Raw genomic sequence first — 22462 nt, forward strand, 5'->3', positions numbered from 1 at the left:
CATTCCACATGTCCCTTCCTTTCTGCACCCATTGTACTCCTCTTTCTCATCCCTTATTTTTGATGTCATTCCCTCAAATTCACCTTCTGCCATACCCTCTATATGTGTCTGTATATTCCTTACAGGTGTACTATTAGTGATGTGATTTTTAAGAATTACAAGTATCATCTTCCCATATAGGGATATAAACAGTTTGGCACTATTGAATCTGTTGTGTTTTCTTTTCTCTTTTTACCTCTTTATGATTCTCTTGAGTCTTTATATTAAAAGTCAAATTTTTGGTTTAATTCGGATCTTCTCCTTATAAAAGCTTGAAATCCTTGTCTTTCATTGAATAACCATTTTTCCCCTTGATGTGCTATGCTTAATTTCACCACATAAGTGATTCTTGGTTGTAGTCCTAGCTCCTTTGTCATCCAGAATATCATGTTCCATGACCTCTGATCTTTTAATGTCGCAGCTGCAAAGTCCTATGTAATCTTGATTGTGGCTCCCCTGTATTTGAATTGTTTCTTTGTGGTCTTGCAGTACTTTTTCCTTGACTTGATCATTTTGAAATTTGACTAAATGTTCCTTGGAATTTTTAGTTTGGTATCTCTTTCCTGAAGTAATCATGTGTTCTTTCAATACCTATTCTGTCTTCTGGTTCCAGGATGTCAAAGCAATCTTCCTTCATAATTTCTTGAAAGATTCTGTATAGGTCCTCCTTTTGATTATGGCAGGTAGTCCAGTCATTCTGACATTGTCTCTCCTGGATCTGTTTTCCAGATCGTTTTGTTTTTTTTTTTTTGCATGAGGTATTTTATATATTCTTTTCTGTTGTTTTTTTTTCATTCTTTTGAATTTGATTGATTCTTGATGTCTCATAGAATCATTAGCTTCCACTTGGCAAACTCTTATCATTTTTTGTCTTTTTGGACGGGGGGAAGGCAGGGCAATTGGGGTTAAGTGCCTTGCCCAAGGTAAGTGTTAAGTGTCTAAGGCCAGATTTGAACTCAGGTACTCTTGACTCCAGGGCTGGTGCTCTATCCACTATGCCACCTAGCTGCCATGAAACTCTAACTTTTAAGGAGTTGTTTTCCTTAATTAGCTTTTGTATTTTCTTTTCTATTTGGCCAATTGTGCTTTTTAAGCAGCTGTTTTCTTTTTCAGTTCTCTTGCATTGCTCTCATTCCTTTTTCCAATTTTTCTTCTTCCTCTCTTATATGACTTGTAAGCTCCTTTTCAAGCTCTTCCATGAATTCTTTCTAGGCTTGAGACCACTTTCTGTTTTTCTTTGGGGTTTTGCCCATAGGTGTTTTGATATTATTGTCCTCTTCTGAGTTATTGTTTTGATCTTCCTTGTCACCATAATACCTTTCTATGGTCATATTATTTTTGTTGTTGTTGTTGTTTTATGCTCATATTTTTTGGCCTTTTTCCTTTCTTTTAAATTTATGCTCTGCTCCCAGGGTGGAAGGGGCACTGTCACAAGCTTCTTGTGCTAGGGGCAGTAGGCACTGGCTGTTTACCTAGGGTCGCACTGATGTTGCCCTGAGACCCACTTGGGACCCCCCGGGTCTGCTGCTGCACTGAGGGAGTAGAGGCGGTGCTTGTCAGTGTTGGAGGTAATAGGATCTTTCAGCTTATCTGGTTTTGAACCAGAGTCCTAGTGCTAAAGTCTGGTGTATGCTGAGGCTGGTGGGGTATTTCTGCATTTCCCTAAGATACACTGAAGCACCTGATTGTCTGGCCTCTTAAGGATTCCTATTTGCCAAGGGCTACACTGAAGCAAGAAGTACTCAGAACTGTAGTCTGCCAGTTCCCCTGGATATAGTGAAGCACATGGTCCTGCTGTTGGCATTTGTCTGCTCCATCACATTGGGGCTAAGGATCTACCACTGGTTACCTGAGGTGGGGTTAGCTGCTGGCTGGCTGGAACACTTCCTGTTCAATACTGCACTCCCCTTTTATCCTTTTATCTGAGTGAGACAGATCTTTCATGCTGATCTTCTAAGTTTCTTGGGCTCAAAGATTGTTTCATCCCATCTTTTTGCTGGTTCAGCTGTTTGAGGATTTGTTTTGGGGGTGCTATTTTATGGTTGTTTGGAGTAATGTCTCTGCTTTTAAATATGCTATCCAGATTTGCCACAGATTTCCTTCCAATGAGAAAATATCTCTTGATTTCATGGCTGCAGTTGCCATCTATAGTGATCTTTGAGCCCAAGAATATAAAATCTGACACTACTTCCATTCTTTCTCCCTCTATTTGCCAGGAAGTGATAGGACCAGTTGCCAAGATCTTAGGATTTTTTTTTACATTAAACTTTAGTCCAGCTTTTATAGTCACCCCTTTCACCGTATTCAAGAGGTATCTTAATTCCTCTTCACTTTTGTATTGCCAGTGCAATATTTACAGCGCCCACAATCATGATAAAGACCATAACTATAAATATTGCATGACATTCAATCACAAAATATACCAAACTTTCCATATAGAGGACAGAAGTGAAACATTTATTTAGACACTAGAAAACCCAATTCCAAAACCAGCAAGCTGATTCCATCATAGTACCAAAGATATTAAGAAGCCATAATAATAATAACACTGAGAGCCACAGGATTCCTTAACCTTCCCACAAACCAATATGAGATCAATATTTACTCACAAACCTTTCTGTCTCCTTGCCTCAACCTTCTCTCTCTCCCACCATCTCTCTGGCTCTGATTCCCAGCTTCCTGTGGTCTCTGCTTCCCTTCCACAAATTCCTCCAACCATAGGCTCCGTGTGATTATATTCAGCCTATTAGGGGGCAGAGTTTTCTTCCAAAGTAGGGGAGGTCTTCAAATTCTTCCCTAGGTCTATTAAGGGGCAGGGAAGATCTTCAAATTCCCATTCCTGTTACAACTTTCTGCAAAGTAGTATCATCTGCATATCTGTCCTCTCAAAGTCAAATACTTAGCCATTCCTCTTCCTGAATTTTTCTCCACATGAGGGAATAAAGTTCACCTCTGTCCTTCAGTTACTTTTTGAGTATAATGGTAGTGAGGGGGTGAGTGTTTAGAGATAGAGGGGCATACAGTGTTAACCAATGTGACAATCAGTTTTTCTCAAGATGTGGGCATTATGCCTTCTTCATTTTTCTGGCATTTACATAAGAGCCAAATAAAGAAGTCATGGATCTGAAATTCAAATAAGAATCTTGCTTTCATCTAGAAACTTTCCAGTAATTTTCCCCACTCTCCTTCAAATGTCATTTGTCTCTAAGGGCTTTATATTGTATTTATGATAGAAAGAATATTTATATAAGGAAGTTGGGTGGTATAGGATACTGAGAACCCGGGACTACACAGTTATTCAGTATCAGAAGCCCTAGAACTAGAAATTAATTCCCTAATTCCTAGCTCCAAGTTCAAATCAAGTCAAAAAGCGTTTATCGGGGTGGCTAGGTGGCACAGTGAATAAAGCACTGGCCCTGAGTTCAAATCTGGCCTCAGACACTTAACACAAATACTAGCTGTTTGACCTTGGGCAAGTCACTTAACCCCAATTGTCCTCCAAAAAAGCAAAAAAAAAAAAAAGCATTTATCAAGTACCAATCAATTGTGCTAAGCACTTGGAATAAAATAATTTTTTTTTAATTAACCTCGACTCTCAAAGAGCTCACAATATAATGGGAAAGAAAACATCTAAATAACTATGTACAATAAAGATATATACAGAATAAATCAAAGATAATCCAAAGAGGGAAGTCAATAGTATTAAGGGGGAATCACAAAAGTTTTCTTGCAGAAGGTTGCTGGGACTTGAAGGAGTTCCAGGGAAGCCAGGACCTAGAGAGGAGATAGGATAGAACTTCAGGTATGGGAGATAGCCAGTGAAGAGGGCAGTCTCAGGAGTGCCATTTTCAAGAAACAAGTAGGCTATTGTAACAGGATAGTATAGTATAGAGGAAGGAATAAAGTGTAAGAAGACTGGAAAGGTAGGAAGGGGCCAGTTAATAGAGCATCTTAAATTTAATCTTGGATGTAATAGGGAATCATTGGAGTTTATTTAGTAAGGGGGTGCTATGATATTATCAATACATAGCTTTAAGAAAATTACTTTGGTAACTGAATATAGGATGGGAGAGAACTGAGGTAGGGAGGCCAACCAGGAAGGCTGTTGCAATAATCCAAATGTGAAAAGATAAAAGCCTGAACCAGAGTGGTGGCAGTATCACGGGAGAGGAGGTAGTTATAAGAAAGGTTATAAAGATAGAATCAAAAGGCAAATTATTGAATGAAGGAGGGGGATGAGAGGGAGAGAGGTGAGATGAGATGGTTTCAAGCCTGGGTGACTGGAAGGGCTTATGATGCCCTCAATAATAATAATAGGGAAATTCAAAAGAAGGGAGGATTTGGGGAGAAAGATAATAATTTCAGTTTCCTGATGAGTTTAAAATGTTTATGAGACATATAGTTTGAGATAATCAATAAGCAATTAGAGATACAGGACTAAATAGACCTGAGAATCATCTGCATAGAGATGGTAATTTAATCCATGGAAGATCAGCAAGACAAATAGTATAGAGGGAGAAGAGAAGAGGACCCAGGACAGAACTTTAAGGAACACCCATGGTTAGCAGGTATGATCTGGATGGATATCCAGCAAAAAAACAAACAAACAAAAAGCAAAAAAGCAAAACAAAGCTGAGAAGTATCAGATAAGTAGGAGGAGAACCAGGATAAATCAGTGTCACAACAACCCAGAGATAAGAACATAATGAGGAAAAAAGAGTGATCAACAATGTTAAAAGCTGCATGGAGGTCAAAAAGGATGCATTATGGCAAAAGGCCATTAGGTTTGTCATTTAAGAGATCATTAGGAACTTAAGAGGGAGAAATTTCAATTGAATAATGAGGTTGGAAGTCCAACTGCACACAATAAAAAAGAGATTGAGAAGAAATTAAGTGAAGGCATTGGTTTTTTTTTGTTTGTTTTTTGTTGTTTGCGGGTTTTTTTTTAGTATTTTTAAAATTTTACACTTAAATACAAATTAAGAGAAGAAAAAAAAATTGCCACGTATACAGCAGACCATAAGAGCGAATTCAGCATATCACAGTAAACTTCCATTTCAATGGAGTAATAAATAATAAATGCTATACATTGTTTTCAAAACTGTTAAGCTTTTCTTTTCTTCCTTGTTGGTTTTCTTTTGTTCTCTGTTTTTACTATATTCTTTCCCTCCCTACACCCACCACACCCTCAAGAAGGCTATAATTAAGCATGGATAAACATACACATATACACTCATACACATATGTGTAAGATCATAGTGTATTTATTTCCTCCTAACATCTGTTTCTCTGAAGATGAATCTTCATAAATCCTTGTCAATAAGTCATCTTCCTTCATAAGTCCAAGTCGTTCCATATTTTTCTATATCAACCAGCTCATCATTTCCTATACCACAGCAATATTCCTTTCTGGATTTACACAAGTATTTATCGTAAGATGACTTGGTTGCTCAAAATTGTTCTTAAAACAATACTGCTGTTACTGTATAAAGTGTTCTCTTGGTTCTACTTATTTCACTCTTCGTTATTTCTTGGAAGTGTCTCCATGATTTTCTAAAATCATTGAGCTCATCTTTTCTTATAGCATAGTAATATTCCATTGAGAAGGTCTCAAAGTTTTAGCCACCAAAAAAAAAAAAAAAAAAGGAAAGATATGGGACAATATGGATGGATCAAGTGAAGGATATTTGAGGATGGACAAGACATGAGAATGTTTGTAGGCAGTAGAGAAGCTGGTTTAAAATGATCTAGATCTAAATCTAAGAGCAACATGAAATAGCATTTTATAGATGTATAATAAAGCCCATAGGGCTTTATGTAAAGGTTAGTATTAAGTAAAAGGTTAGATACAATTTAACATCCATCAGACAAAGGCAACTTTGGCTATTTTTCAGGTAATAAAATACTGTTGTGCTGCTGGTCCTAGAAAACAAAATGAAGGGCAATTAATACATTTAATGTTATCCAAAAGTATAATGGGCTACAAGTTTTCCAACAAAGACTAGATTGTTGGGGACGTTTTAATGGTAGAGGAGCCTTTCTAGAATTAAGATTCTGTGAGTCTGTGACTGCTACTATACAGAACAGCATTATTTGAGTAAAATAGCTAAAAATAAATAAAAGCATCCAATTATTTCTCTTCTGTTTTGTTTCTAATAGGGTTCCATTGTGGTAGGGATAGATTATGACTGCCAGGAGAAGATGGTATACTGGACAGATGTTGCTGGACGTGTAATCAGTCGGGCCAGTCTGGAATTAGGCAATGAGCCCGAAATTGTCATCAGTTCAGGTAAAATATCACTAGGTGTCAATTGGCACAAAACAGCATTTCAAATTGGATTTTCCATTATTTTCAGGTCATTTGACTATTTTGTGCTATAATCTGTCCTCTGGTTTCCTCTCTCAGACGCACCACCCTCTCTCCCCACTGTTGTCAAACAACAATGGTTGAATTGTACATATCTATAGAGTTGCCCAAAATGCAACCTCTTTTCTGCCTAGTAATCGTGATCTAACATGTGGTACATGAAGGTAAGGATCGTCCTTTGAGTATCACCAAAGAAAGGAATAACAATGTTAATTGGATTTTGGTGGTGATTGTTATTAGTTGTTTACACTGGAATCCTCAATATCTTCTAATCACACCCGTGATTCTCTGTCTTCTAATGTAAAACTGAAACATTTTGAGGAGCATGAGGGGATAAAGCACTGAGGAAAAAATTGCCACAAAAATACAATTTTGCCACTAAAAAGGAAACAATTGGCTTTGATCATTTTCATTTTTAAACTTTTAAAACTTTTATCAGAGAGCATCAGGAAAATTGTGACAATTCAACTTATTTAAACATGTTCAGTGTTTCTTCAATAATCAATTAATAATCTATAATAATCAATTAAGTACTAGTACTGTATGCCAGACCATATGCTGGGTTCTGATATGAAGGCAAAAATTAAATAATAATATCTGATATGTACATGATATTTTAAGGTTTATTTTAATTTATGCATTGTTTCATTTGATCCTCACAAGAATTTTCTATTTTCTGGATAGGGAACCATAAAGCTCAGAAAAGTTGCAACTTTCCAAGAGCACTGATCTACTGAGTATCTGAGGAAGGATTCTAACACAGTCTCTCTGACACCAAGACCAGCACTCAAGACATTATACCATACTGACCATTTTTTCTATCAATTATCTCTCTCTCTGTACTCCTCTAGATTTCTTCTACAATTAGTTTGGGTCTCATGATTTTAATCATTTTAGGATTCTTATTTGTAGTTAAAACATAGAAGGGATTCTCTGTGCTTCAAGTTCATTAACTATTCTAGTGTTTAATATGTGCTTTTCCTTCCTTTCTAGGACTGATGAGCCCAGAAGGACTTGCCATTGACCATTTTCATAGAACCATGTTCTGGACAGATAGTGGCCTCGATAAAATAGAGAGTGCCAAGTTGGATGGTTCAGAGCGCCGGGTTCTTTTTGACACTGATCTGGTGAATCCCCGAGCCATCACTGTGGATCCAATCAGAGGGTCAGCTCTATTGCTAACGGATAATGCATTTATAAACACTTGGATCATAAACATAGTGTGAAAAGGAGAACAAAAATTACAATTCCCATTCCCATAGTTTTAATCTTTTCTTTCTTCTATAGCTTGATTTACTTAGTACAAATATTATTTTCATTCTACAAATGATAAAACTGAGCTCAAACTCAGAGATTAAATGATATGGTCACAGACTTATTACATGTCAGAACCAGGATTTGAACCCCATTGCCTCTTCTAGCCTTTATTAGTTGAAAAAATACATTGCCAAAACCGTAAAAAAATTTGTCTCCATTAAATGTACTCTGAATGTGTGTATATGTGTATGTTAATCTGTTGTTCTTGAGTGGTGACTCAGCATAAAATCTTTTCCATTTATTTTTAGGTAAGACCACCAATTCATACATGAAAGTTTAAAAATTATTTTTCCAGTACTTTTTAGACTAAGCAAGGTATTTCACTCACTGGAGAAAATTGGTGTACAAATCCTACCTCTGACATTTATAACCTGTGTGACTCTGTGTCACTTAATCTCACTGGGACTCAGTTTCCTCACCTATAAAATAAGGGGATTAGACTAAATTACCTCCGAGATCCCTTCTAGCTCTAGATGTAAGATCCTATGAGTCTGATCCTAACAAGAGTCCTGTGAATTATTTAAATGATACTCCTACCAAATCAAATTCTGGAGTATCTACCTTTTCCCAGCTTTTCCCTGTAAATTATTTTTAAGGTTATTATTTTTGTTCCAGAATTGTGACATGCCTCTACTTAAGTCTCTATAGCTTTTAGTTGTGTTCTGCACGTGTTTATGTCATGACTGTTTGGTTCACTTCAAATCCACTTGTGTCTATAGTGGTCTGCAAACTGAACATCTGAGAGACGAATTATTTTCTCTTTTAAGCATTGCTGATAATTAGGATTACTTTTCAACTAGCTCATAATGGCACCTTGGTTATATATGATCTTGTGGTCTGAGTGAAAAATGTGCTTTAATTTTAAATACCTATTCAATCCAACAGCACTTTCTTAGGTTCTTGGCACTGTTGGGTTCTAGGCATAAATACAAAAACAAAACACTCCCTGCTCTCATGGAGTCTACGTTCTGCTGAGCAGAAACAATGTAGAAGTAGATGAGTAAGTACATATCATAAAGAAAATAAATACAAAATAATTTCTGAGAGGAAGAATTGGAGGAATCAGGAAAAGTCCATTGCAGGAGTTGAATATCATTGGATACATTGGATGTTCATTGACATTTAAAGTTGTGAGAAGTACATTTATATTGCCCTCCATTTGCCTCTACTATTTTTTCCAAATTAAGATTCCCTTGCTCTCCTCTGTGAAGAGAGTAATTTATATCGTCATTTACTTCAAGGCAACCTTATTTTTGCAGTGACTCTCTTTCCCTTATCTTTAAGTGTCTCCATCTCTTGTTTGTTTCCTCTGGTACTAATTTTAGAGTTTGCTTAACTTAGTTCTTTTTTCCTCTTTTTGTCTAGTTATAGAAATTTTCCTGCTTTTTTCCTCTCAATTAAGTACTCAAGTAAAATCTCTTGTTTTGATAGTTTTAAATTTTCATTTTCTATACTTTTTTCTTTTTTTAAAATTCTATCTAGTATTTTATTTTTTTCCCCAGTTACACATAAAAACAATATTTTGGAGAATAGAAACGATTTTTAACACATTTTTTTAAAAATTTTGAGTTCCAAATTATCTCCTTCCTACCCACCCACATTCCATTGAGAAGGAAAGCAATTCAATATAGGTTCTATAGCTAAATCATTCACAGCTGATCTTCTTACAATATTGCTGTTCCTTTGCACATAATAAATTTTACTTTTCATCAGCCCATGCAAGTCTTTCCAGGTTTTTCTGAGAGCATCTTGCTCATCATTTCTTAAAAGTACAAAAGCATTCTTGTTATAATCACATACTACAACTTGTTGAGCCATTCCCCAACTGATGGACATCCCTTCTAATTTTTTATTCTTTACTTTCTAATTCTTTACCACAAGGAAAGAGATGTTATAAATATTTTAGTACAGATAGGTCCTTTTCTTTTTTTAATCTCTTTTTGAGATACTGACCTAGTAGTGGTATTGCTAGGTCAAAGGTTTTATAGCCCTTTGGGTATAGTTCCAAATTGCTCTACAGAATGATTGAATCAGTTCACAATTCCACCAAGAGTGCTAGGTGGTGCAGTGAATAGAGCACTGGCCTTGGGGTCAGGAGGACCCGAGTTCAAATCTGGCTTCAGACACTTGACACACTAGCTGTGTGACTTTGGGCAAGTCACTTAACCCCAATTGCCCTCCAAAAAGAAAAGAAAAAGAGTGCATTAATGTCTCATTTTTCCCAAATCCCCTCCAACATTTGTCATTTACCTTTCCTGTCCAAATTAATAGGTCTGAGGTAGTATTTGAGAAATGTTTTAATTTGAATTTCTCCAAGTTTTTTCAAATGGCTATAGATAGCTTTGACTACTTCTTCTGAAAACTGTTCATATCTTTTGATCATTTGTCAATTGGGAAATAATTCTTATTTTTATTAATTTCACTCAGTTCTCTATATATTTGAGATATGAGGCCTTCAACCGAGAAATCTGCTTCAAAATTTTTTTCACAGTTACTACTGCTAACTGCATTTCCCTCCATCCTACCCACCCCCTGCAGTTTATTCTATTCTCAGTCTCCTTTCACCCTGTCCCTCCTCAAAAGTGTTTTGCTTCTGACTACCCCCTCCTTCAATCTGCCCTCCCTTCTATCACTCTTTCCTTCTCTTATCTCCTTCCCCTCCTACTTTTCTGTAAAGCAAGATAAATTTCTATACCCAATTGAGTGTGTATGTTCTTCCCTCTTTGAGCCAATTCTGATGAGAGTAAGGTTCACTCATTTTCCCTCACCTTCCCCTCTTCCACTTCACTGTAAAAGCTTTTTCTTGCCACTATTATGTGAGATAATTGACCCCATTCTATCTCTCCCTTTCCCTTTCTCCCAGTACATTTCTTTCTCAACCCTTAATTTTATTTTTTAGATTATGATCCCTTCATATTCAAGTCACACCTGTGCTCTCTGTCTATATATGCTCCTTCTAATAATTCTAATAATGAGAAAGGTCTTTTGAATTACAAATATCATCTTCCCATGTAAGAATATAAACCATTTAACTTTATGATTTCCCTTTCCTGTTTACATATTTATGCTTCTCTTGAGTTTTATATTTCAAAGTCAAATTTCCTATTCAGCTCTGGTCTTTCATCAAGAATGCTTGAAAGTGCTCAGTCTCATTGAATATCAATTTTTGCCTCCTGAAGGATTATACACAGTTTTGCAGGGTAGTTGATTCTTGGTTGAAATTTTAGCTCCTTTTCTCTTTGTAACATCATATTCCAAGTCTTCTAATCTTTAATGTAGAAGTTTCTAAATCTTGTGTTATTCTGACTATGGCTCCATAATACTTGAATTGTTTCTTTCTGAATGCTTGCAATATTTTCTCCTTGACCTGTGTTCTTTGGAATTTGGTCATAATATTCCTGGCAGTTTTTTCTTTTTAGGATCTCTTTCAGGAGGTGATCAGCAGATTTTTTTTTTCAATTCCTATTTTACCCTCTGATTCTAGAATATCAGGACAGTTTTCCTTGAAAATTTCTTGAAAAATGATGTCTAGGCTTTTTTTTAACCATGGCTTTCAATAATTTTTAAATTATCTTTCCTGGATCTGTTTTCCATGCCAGTTGTTTTCCCAATGAAATATTTCACATTGTCTTCTATTTTTTCATGTTTTTGATTTTTCTTTATTGTTTCTTGATTTTACACTTAAATACAAATTTTTAACATTCTTTTAAAAATATTGAGTTCCAGATTTTCTACCTTCCTCACTTCCCCCCTCACTGAGAAGGCAAGCAGTTTGATAAAGGTTATACATGTGCAGTCATACAAAACATATTTTCATATTAGTCACATTGTGAAAAAACAGACAAAAATAAAGTTTTAAAAGAGGAAAATAAAGTGTTTTGTTAAGTATCTCTATTTAGAATCTATCAGTTCTTTCTCTGGAGGTGAATGATAGCATTTTTCATCATAAGTCTTTTAGAACTGTCTTAGATAATTGTATTGTTGAGAATGAACGCCTAACTCATTCAGTTAATCACAGTACGATATTGCTATAATATACAATTGTCGTTACAGTATTGCTTCTGCTATTACAATCCCATCAGAAATGAAATTCTGCTCATTTTACTTTGCATCATTTCATGTAAGTCCTTACTGATTTTTCTGAGAGCATCGTGCTCATCCTTTTTTTTTAAGTAACAAAAGACTTTTAATTAAATAGCAATGTAAATGCATTTTCCCCATAAACTTTAGCTCACTTTTCCTGTGAATATTATAATTATACATTCATTGATGAGACGGAAGCCTTCATAGGAAATACGTGTGGCCTATGATGGGGAGACATGTGAATACTGTATGCACTCATCATTTCATATAGCACATTAATATTCTGTCACAATGACCTACCACAGTTTGCTCAGCCATTCTCCAATTGCTAGCTGTCCTTTCAAATTCCACTTCTTTGCCATCACAAAAATAGCTGCTACAAATATTTTTGTACATATAGGTCCTTTTCCTTTTATCTTTTTATTTGAGTTCCCTTTTGTAAACCATCTCCATATTATTGCCTTAATGATTTTTATTATTATTATTTAGTTCTTTAATTATTATTAAGTACTTGCTATGTGCCAAGCACTGTGCAAAGTAATGAGCACACACAGAAAAGAAAATGATCATCCACCTCTCAAGGAGCTCAAAATAATTGTAAGAGACAACACGCAAATAAATATGTACAAACAAGCTGTATACAGGATAAATAGGAAATAATTATGAAAGGGAAAACACTAGAATTAAAAGGAGTTGGGAAAAACTTCTTTTAGAAGATGGGATTTTAGTTGGGACTTGAAAGAACCAAGAAGCATAAATGAGTAGGGAAGAGCATTACAGGCTTGAGGGGCAGTGAGAGAAAATGTCTGGGGCAGAAAGGAAGTATCTTGTTTGTGAAACAGCAAGGAGGCTAGTGTTAGTGGATTGAGGTTATTTGTGGTGGTAAATAAGATGTAAGAAGACTAGAAAAGGAGAGGTAGGTTAAGGACTTTAAATACCAAATAGGTGAGGAGGTGGTGTTGGGCATGGGGAGGGGATGGGTAGACATAGTCAGATCTGAACTTTAGGAAAATCATTTTAGTCGCTAAATGGAGTGTGGATTGGAGTGGGGAGAGACATAAGGCAGGTAAACTCACCAGCAAGACATTGCAACAGTCCATATGTTAGGTAATGGAGGCCTGCCCTAAGGTGTGGCGATATCAGAGGAGAGAGGGTGTACATTTGAGAGATGCTACAAAAGTCAAGTCAATGGGCCTTGAAGAGATGGGGAGGAGTTGAGAATAATAGCTAGGTTGTAAGCCTGGGGGACTGGGATGATGGCGGTGCCTTTTCATCTATTCATGTTTCACTCTTAAGAATATCCATTCTTGCCATTGATAGAAGTATTGCCCCATTCTAAGAATTTCCTGTGTGCCTGATAGTGCAGTATATTACTACCCTTTGCCCTCCCTCGTAATAACTTTTTTTCCCCTTTTGCCATGAAATCTGAATCCTTACCCTCACTCTTCTGGTTGTCCATTGCCCCTAGGAAGTAGGATGAGTCTTTCTAAGCACTAAATTCCTGCTGGTCATACTTACTGAAGCCCCCCATATCCATTTAAAGAAATTTCTTACCCTGTGGGAGCATTTTTAGTGGGATGTCCTCAAATCTCTGAAACAAGATTTCTCCCTTTCTTTCCCTCTGTTTCAGTCCCTCTCTTTGCCTGCTTTTCTTTTTGAGAGAATATAAGGATTATCTTTTCTTCATTGCTAATCTTTGATTAACTTGGGAAATATCACATATCCCTTTCTATTTTCTTTCTCCTCTCTTCTTTTTATGCATCCTCCTATACTGCAATTTAGTCCTACAAAGGAATAAATATCTTCTGAGGTTTGGTCTATAACATGTTTCTCTATCACCACTTCTATTTGACTAACACTTTTACCCTTGTCTCTTTATGTGCGATTAGAAAAAACTCTTAATGTTCTCTCTATTGTTTTGTTTTTGTTGTTAACCCCTTAGATGTTATTCTCTTTTAGGTTTTTTTTTTCCCTGTGGTAATTTGTTTTGTTATCTATGTCTCCCTTGTTTGCCATATTTGTTTAACTTTCTTGTATTTCTGTTGTCTAGGGTGTTTGTAAAGCAAATAATTTTTTGAAGTCTAGTTCGCGTTATAGGAATGATTTAAAAGCCTGTTTTTTAATTGAACATCCACCTTTTTCATTAATAGGCTAAGGTTTACAGGGTCTATCATCTTGGGTTGCATCTTGAACTTCTTTTTCTCTTCAGAATAAATTATTCCTTTGCCTCCAGTTTCTCTTAGGTATAGGGAACCCAATGTGCTATTCAAATTTAGTTTTTTAAAGGTCTTTCTCTTGGTCACTTGTAAAATGTGTTGTTTTTTACTGGAATTATTTAATCTAACTCCTTTCCTTCCTTCCTCTTTTCTTCTCTTTCTCCATTCCTTCCTTCCCTCCTTCTTAGTGTCCCTTGCTAGGTGTCATTCTTGACTCGTCACTCTCATCCCATATCCAATTTGTTGCCAAGGCCTATTGATTTTGTCTTTCCAAATATGCCTCTCGAATATCCCCCCTTCTTTCCTCTGACACTGCCACCACTCTAGTCCAGACTCTTGTCTCCTCGTGCCTAGAGTACTGAAATAGTTTGATTCTTTGTCTGCAACAAAATTTTCCCCATTCTAGCCCATCTGTGGAAACTCAGCTGTCAAGATGATTTTCCTAAAGTCTGACCAAGTCTACATGTCATCCCCAATCCCCTGCCTCCAACAAATTCCAGTAGCTCCCCTATCACCTCAAGGAACAAGTATTACATCTTCTGATATGCAGAGTGTTTCATAACCTAGTCCTTTCCAATATTCTTATACCTTGCATTTCCCTACCACATGTACTGTGTGATCCAGGAACACTAGCCTCCTTGCTGTTTCTTGAAGAAGACTCCATCTCACAATTCCAGGCACTTTCACTGGTGATGCGCCATGGCTAGAATGATCTCTCCTGCCTTCCTTTAAGTTTCAGTTAAAATCCTACCTTCTACAGGAACCTTTACCTGATCCCCCTCAATTCTAGTGCCTTCTCCATTGATTAGCTCCCGCTTATCCCATATATAGATTGTTCACACATATTTATTTGTGTGTTGTCACCTTTATTAGGCTGTGAGGGCTCCTTCAGAGCAAGGACTGACTATCTTTTATCTTTCTTAGTATCCCTAGTAATTAGCACAGTAATTGCCTTTACATAGCTGTTTGTTGAATAAATTAGTTTGACTAATATTCTCTCCTTCCTTCGAATCAGTCATCAGATCTGCTTTACTAACTCTAAGCTTCTTCCCTTTCCATTTTGATTAGTACCTAATCTTGCTATCAGTGCTAAATTGTATTTACTTTCCTATACCACTAACCCATAAATTTGAATTAATGCCTCCTATTAAAGGGACCAGATTTTATTCCAGTCACTCATTTTTGAATAATCAATTTGAACATAAGATTTTTTTTAACATAATTAAAGCACAATTGCCACTGTATGGTTTGACCTTAAAACTTTACTTGTGAGTTACACGTACCTGTGTGTGCTTAATCGACTTGGGCTCTCTGTGAAATAGAATTTTTCTAATGAACTTTCCCTGCTCCAAAGGCCTGGGATTTTGTAAACATAACTTAATAAACATAGAAATTTTTGTCTGACTTCTCATGGAGGTATTGGAGTATGGGGTATCAGAAATATAGGAATGATAAACCAAATAAAAGACCAGATAGTCCTTAGGGTACCAACAAACGTCTTCTTCCCTGTTCTGGTCCTCTGTGGGTTACTATAGTTATTGAATTCTTTTTTTTTTTGCTTTTTTGCCTTTTTTTGGAGGGCAATAGGGGTTAAGTAACTTGACCATGGTTACATGGCTAGTTTTTTTGTGTTGTGTGAGGCTGGAACTGAACTCAGGTCCTCCAGACTCCAGGGCTGGCACTTTACTATAGCTATTGCATTCTTGGCCCTGCAATAAAAAAAAAGGAAACTAGAGATTTGATTGGAGGCTTGGGGCAGAGAAATGAAACGTTGACATATTCTCCCTTGCGCTCTCACAGTTCATTTAGGGACCATTACAGGGGAACATACCTGAGTGATATGAATATTTTAAACATAAATTAAATCATCCACAGCAACCTGTACTGGACTGACTGGAATAGAGAAGGACCTAAAATTGAAACCTCTTCTATAGATGGAACAAATAGAAGAATCCTGGTGAATAAAGACATTGGACTACCTAATGGTTTAACCTTTGACCCCTTCTCTAAACTGATTTGCTGGGCAGATGCAGGTAATTTTATTTACTACAGATAACATGCAAAAATTTAACCTTTGTCTTCAGTGTATGTAAAGCAATGGGCCAGATTTCATCGTTTTGGGTTTGTCTTTAACTAGGAGGCAAGGTTAAAGTAGGTGTACGACAAAGAGGAAATTTTTCCAAAGTTCCTTCCAATCATTCCTGGGAAAGTCCGTTGCAGACTTGGATACAAAGATTGATTTTATTGTTCCGTAACAATATTACCACCATGTAAAAAGCAAGTCTTGTTCAGTCATGCCCACCCCAGTCTCTGATCCAAAAAACAAGAACAGATAAGTATTTCTGCTGAGAGGAAAATCTTTTTGAAAAAATCATAATGAAAGAGAAGCCTCTAAATTCATAATTGGTTTCATCATTACAGATCGTAATCCATTTTTACTTTATTCTAAGATTATCTTTTGTTATGTATGTGGATACATATTAAGCAGGTTAAGGCTTTAGACAGTAGAGTTTATAGCCCTGGGAAATTTATCCTCTAAATTGAAAGACAACTTAAATTAGACATTATAAGATTTGATTATCCACAAATGAATTAAGGCCTTCCAAAGCAGTTGAAGATTAAATTGCAATTGAGATTTTTCAATGTTTAATCTTTGAACACTTTTCCTTTTCTAAGATTTAGTTTTATACTGTCAACAACTATATTGAAAGTAAGAGGGGTGGCTAGGTGCAGTGAATAGAGCACCCAGCCCTGGAGTCAGGAGGTCCTGAGTTCAAATCCGGCCTTGGACACTTTAACACACAAAAACTAGCTGTGTGACCTTGGGCAAGTCACTTAACCCCAATAAAAGAAAATAAGATTAGTATTTTCCCTTCTATTTTGTTTCAAGTTAGAAAAAAAAACTTTAATGGGGGGCCAGGTGGCTCAGCGAGTAAGAGCACCGGCTCCAGTGTCGGGATGACCTGGGGATCAAATCTGGGCTCAGATACTCAGCACCACACCCAGAAATAACTGGCCGTGGAACCTTGAGCAAGTTACTTAACCCCAATTGCTTTAAAAAAAAAAACTTTAAAAATGTAGGTTTTGTCTTTACTTAATGCAGGTTATATAAGCATGTATATATTAAGGCATCCATTGCTCACAAATATGCATATTATCAAATAAATGGAAAAAAGTATTTTCAATGGTATTTGTTACTGTGCCTTAGGAGTATACAAACCCAAATTTAGTTGCCTATATAATTTCTTCAAATCAAATCTGAATCATCCTTGTGTAAGGGAGTCATAGTTTAAATATAAAAATGCTAATAACTAAAGTGCTATTGAAGTATGCTTTCTGGATTAATAATATAGAACCAATAATTGCTGTTTGTAGAAAGATAATGGTAGAAATGCTACAGTTATTTGGATGCTCTATTTTTCTCAACCAAGACTCTGTAATTTTCTGGGGAACAAAGGGTGAGGGGGTCCTCAATTTCTTGAAGCATGAAGTGTGACATTCTTTAATTATGGTTTCTGATTTTTTTTCCCCAAAGGAACCAAAAAACTGGAATGTGCATTATCAAATGGAACTGGAAGGCATATAATACAGAATAACCTCAATTATCCCTTCAGCATTGTTAGCTATGCAAATCACTTTTATCACACAGATTGGAGAAGGTAAATTGAAGACCATAATGAATAATCTTGAATTTAAGGGGAAAATATTTTTTTTTAATTTTAGTTGTTTAGTTATTTTACTCAGCCAACTAGTTGATCATCCATTTCATCAGTGGTACACCTGCTCTAGATGAAGTACTATAGTGCAGCTGGAAGGGCACAGAGTTTGGAGTCAGGAGAACAAGGTTTGACTTCTTGACGGTACAATTAACTTGCTTTCTCTAGGCCTGTTTTTATCATCTGTAAAATGAAAGTAAGTAGAGTACTGACTTTGGAGTCAGGAAAAGTGGTTCTAAGTTCTGTCTCTGACACATATAAACAGTGTGACAATGTCCATAAATCACTTAATATCTTAATGTCAAAGGCATTTATAATACTATTCATATTGGCTGCAGATAGAAGTAGTTGGATGGAAAGAGTTTCCACAGTGAGAGTTATCTACACATAAAGTCAGTCTTCCACTTCCCTTCAAAATCACTCCCATACTTAATATGTCCACAATGTATTCTAAGTGCTTAAACTGTTTGTCTCATTTTAAATGTTAAAGAGTATTGCAGCTAGATTAAAGTTCTATTGCATTGTAATTTAAAGGATAAACTAATTAATTTTTCAGGGGTAAGAATCCTCATTTCAATCTTAAAAGCGTATAGACCATAGCATAAATCTTAGGTGGCACCATAACAGAAAATACATTTCTTTTCTGAAATTTTTCTTGAAGTTACATGTAACATTTAAGCCAACAAATTTTACTTTCAAAACTTCAAGATTCTCTAGTTTTAATCTATGAAAACTGAGCTATTTTCTACTGCTACTGCAATTACTGGTCCTTGTTCCAAGAATTAAAAATTCCTCATATTTACACCAACATTTGAAACTGTAGGAAAAAGACACAACAGCCCACCTTGTTAGAAAGCATGGAAGAGACAAGTACAATGCTATTACATTTTTTAAAAGCATATAGTGGGGGCAGCTAGATAGTGCAGTGAATAGACTACTGGCCCTATAGTTAGGAGGTCCTGAGTTCAAATCTGGCCTCAGACACTTAACACTTAATAGTCGTGTGACCTCGGGCAAGTCACTTAGCCCCAGTTGCCCTGCCTTCCCCTCTCCAGAAAGAAAAAAAAGCATAGAGTAAAATGATTTCTGATTTGGAAGTACACTAAAAACTGTAACTATGCAATAGGAATTTTATAATAGCAATTTTGGGGTATTTATGTTGTATCACCACCCCAGTACAAACCCAAGAGAAGCCTAATATTTTTAAGCAAGGAGTATTAATATTTTCTTTGAATAATTTTCTCAGATCTTTCTTTAAAAGCAAGAAACTGATATCCATGGTATAGATTTGTAGTATATATAATCCTTTTTACTTTAGTTTGTAAATAGAAATGTGTGTGTGTGCATGCATGTATAAGTCCAAGAAAAATCTGGAGTCAGCCATAAAAAACCCCACGAAATTGGTCTGAATTAACTGACAGATCTTTATAAGGAACAAACTTACCTTGATACTTAAACCAACGCTTTTGCCTGTAATTTCCTTGCCGTGAGCTAAAATTAAGTTTTTATATGTAAGAAGCTTCAATGCTGTTCCTTAGAATTGGACTTGTTTATTTATCCTTTCTGTTCCTAGGGATGGTGTTATAGCAGTAAATAAAGATAACGGCCAGTTCACTGATGAGTATCTTCCAGAGCAAAGATCACATCTTTATGGAATAACTGCAATTTACCCCTACTGTCCAAAAGGTAAATACATAATCCAGAGGTGAGCATTTTATAAAAACAGAGATTGCGTCAAAGATGATGGTAAGGGGCTAACATTTTTAGTAGATAGGCTGTTTGCTCCTGGAGTCCCATCTCTCCACCACTGCAGGAGGCGCTGGCAGTCATAACAGTGGATAGTACACCGCTGTACAAGTCCCACTGTCATGAAAATCTGCAGCTATGCAATTACTTATTAATAGTCATTGAATCCTCATCCCTGGCACACTACATGAAAAGGGGTCAGCTTCCTTGTATCCCTCCCTTTAAAATCCCCAATAAAGACAGTATAAGAATAAGAAAATAACTTTTTCCCCTTTCCTCTACCTTCTTCCTTACAGGAACAAAGTAATGAATTCAAAGTAACACAATTTTAACTCTGAAGACTTATTTCCTACCAAAAGCTGGAAGGTGAAGAAAATGAAAAAACAGAATAAATAAAGGCCACTGCCATTTTCTGGATATGCCACAAAATGACCTTTTACAGGGCAAAGATTAGTAAGTGTATTCTGGGCAAGTTTTATACCTCAATCTTTACTACTGTATTTTCTAAAAATAAAAAAATTGATATTGATATTATAAGGAAAAAATATATTCCTCAAGTGCTATGAACATAATTTGATTGTTGCTTATAGAACATTTTAAAAATAATTACCATATTTCACTTTTAAGTAAAATTCATTTAAAATGAATTAAATTTGAAATTTAAAGAACTCAAAGACTGATTCTAGTTATAGGTTCTTGGCCAAAAGATTATTTTGTTTAACCAAAATATACATTTAAAGATAAAAATATAGTCCTAAAGATCAAAACCTTGATCACAAGCCTTGACTATGTAAGTAACATTAATGGAAAAAACCAATGTAATTAAGTTTTCTTAAGTTCTAAATATTGTCTCTTTACCTCACCATCAGTGAATTTCTTTTAGTATTTATATTAGAAGGTGCTAGAATAATTCAATTTGTATTTTATAGGTCTGAAGTGTCTATCCCCATAGTAGAAAAAATTACATTCATGTATACTTACAAGATATATTTCTATTCAAAGGATCTGGATTACTTTAATAAATCATTTAAGTTTTCCTGTAAGTGAGACTTAGTGTGTTGTTTATACAAACTCGGTAATAATAACAAATAATATAATTTTAAATTCCATGCAGTTTCAAGTACAAAATTGATGATTAACAGTACTTAATATATAATAAAATCAGAACATGTCCATTCTCTCGAACTTTATTAAACAGAAAACACAACAATGGTAAGAATTCAAAATTTTCTGTTATTTTCCCTCCCCAGTGACATCTGATTGAAGATACATTGCCAGAGTTATGCCACATTTCCTAGGTGTCCTAAGTAGATAAGAGGCTATAATCCTAACTTTCCTTATCTTCCAACTTTTCCCAATCTGTGGTCTGTCTTTGGATCAGCAATAATTGCTTGAACAGCTACTATGGCTTCATTAATTTTTGTTTGTAGTTCTCTGAGTTCTTCTATATGTAGTAATCGAAGAATCTGGGCAGCTTCATTAAGAACAGCATCTATTTTATCATAAAAAAAGATATTGCATTGATAAATATAATATCAAGTAAATTATGTTTAAAATTATTACCACTTAAATCATCTCTGAACATAATTTCAATCAGTATTTTTAAAAAGTTATCATGCATGCATTAAAATTTGGAGACTAATTTTATGTCAGCATTCTAAATATGCCTACGAAGAAAGAGAATGGTTTATTTATGTTCAGTGGATAATATAAAATCGTTTTACAAAATCTGACTATTTTTAGGATTGTGGCTCTAGGGCATGAAGAGGAAGGCAGAGTAGTCTTCATTTTACCGATAAGAAAACTGAGGCCCAGAGGTTAAGTATTATACTCAAGGTTATACAAATTTATATTTGATTAATTAGGATAAGCTGTTTAAAAAATAGCACTTACCTCCTGTATCAAAACCAAGGATATGCTTATCTAAAGCAACAGGTAAGCCCTTTAAAGAAAAAAAGACAGACAATAAGAAATGCTATTCTTATAATTAAGAAAAACAGACTACTTAAAAAATAAGATAGAACTGACTTTAGCTCAAAAACATGGCAAACTGCCCATTTCTGTATATGACTGCAACATTTTTTCTTCCTTTATATTTTTACCACTCTAAAGAGAAAGACTGGGAAGGATTAGTTTTCTCATGCAAGAATCTTGGACTTCATTTCTTTTAATTAAGCATGGACTTCCTCCAAATTATAGAGCAACTAGTAGCACACTAAAATTACTTATTGCTGCTTTCCTATTATTTCTTAAATTCTTAAGTCAAACCAAACAATAACTTTGGTATTATTTCAAGTCTGGGGCTTTTCCCCAGGTTAAGAATCAGCTTAGACAAACAAAAAAGAAAGACCAGAGAAGACTGTGGAGTCAGCTTGGGTGGAGGTGAGGGTGAGAAAAAGAAAGAGTGAGAAAAGTGCCCCACCCTAGTAACAAGCAACCAGTCACTCCTTTCATTTAACCCTTTTTCTGCACACTCTCAACCTAAATTGTTGCAAAGGAGGTTAAAAAATGTAACAAAAAAAAAGGGAAAGGGATAAATTCTATAATGATAGAAATTGTTGGATGTTTCTTCTAAAAATATAGAGGAGAAAAGAAGCTAGAGAAATAGAAAAGCAAACAGCTTCTGTTTAATTTTAATTTAACCCATTATTATTATTTTCCTATTCCTTTGGGTGCCAGTAAAAATATTAGATGTAAAACCTACCTAGTAGATTGAATTCTTATATGTACAGCTATATAATGATCTTTACAAAAGAGAGCTAGAGACAGTGACAGAGACAGATATATAGATACGGTACCACAATGGTATATTTAGAATGTAAGATAAGATTTGATTATTTAGTACTAGATTGTAGCCATTGGTTTTGGCTAATTATAAGTGAGCATAAGGGGAAAAAACCTTGAGTAAAGTAAAAAACTAATCAATGTCAAAGATGCTATTCACCTTTTTTTTTAAGTTGTAGGCTATCATTGTAGTT

The 22462-nt window shown here is 35.4% G+C and overlaps 2 protein-coding genes across 2 annotated transcripts in view; one reads left to right on the forward strand and one right to left on the reverse strand.

Annotated features, from left to right (window-relative positions):
• The window catches only part of NID2 (nidogen 2), a 146875-nt gene extending 126348 nt beyond the window's left edge, over positions 1-20527 (forward strand). The window contains exons 15-20 of the mRNA XM_069082235.1: positions 6199-6328; positions 7400-7571; positions 15898-16055; positions 17558-17681; positions 19312-19424; positions 19781-20527. Coding sequence (XP_068938336.1) covers positions 6199-6328; positions 7400-7571; positions 15898-16055; positions 17558-17681; positions 19312-19424; positions 19781-19791 — 708 coding nt within the window. The 3' untranslated portion in view covers positions 19792-20527. The remainder of the gene's footprint in view (positions 1-6198; positions 6329-7399; positions 7572-15897; positions 16056-17557; positions 17682-19311; positions 19425-19780) is intronic.
• Positions 20528-20655: 128 nt separating this feature from the next.
• RTRAF (RNA transcription, translation and transport factor) overlaps positions 20656-22462 on the reverse strand; it is a 35210-nt gene continuing 33403 nt past the window's right edge. Inside the window, exons 7-8 of the mRNA XM_069082239.1 lie at positions 21378-21426; positions 20656-20976 (exon numbers count right to left, since the gene is read on the reverse strand). Of these exons, the coding sequence (XP_068938340.1) occupies positions 20822-20976; positions 21378-21426 (204 nt within the window). The 3' untranslated portion in view covers positions 20656-20821. The remainder of the gene's footprint in view (positions 20977-21377; positions 21427-22462) is intronic.

Source organism: Petaurus breviceps, unplaced genomic scaffold, assembly GCF_028583685.1.
Source record: "Petaurus breviceps papuanus isolate PSGF00001 unplaced genomic scaffold, PetGlider_PUasm1.0 164, whole genome shotgun sequence".
NCBI classification, from domain to species: domain Eukaryota; kingdom Metazoa; phylum Chordata; class Mammalia; order Diprotodontia; family Petauridae; genus Petaurus; species Petaurus breviceps.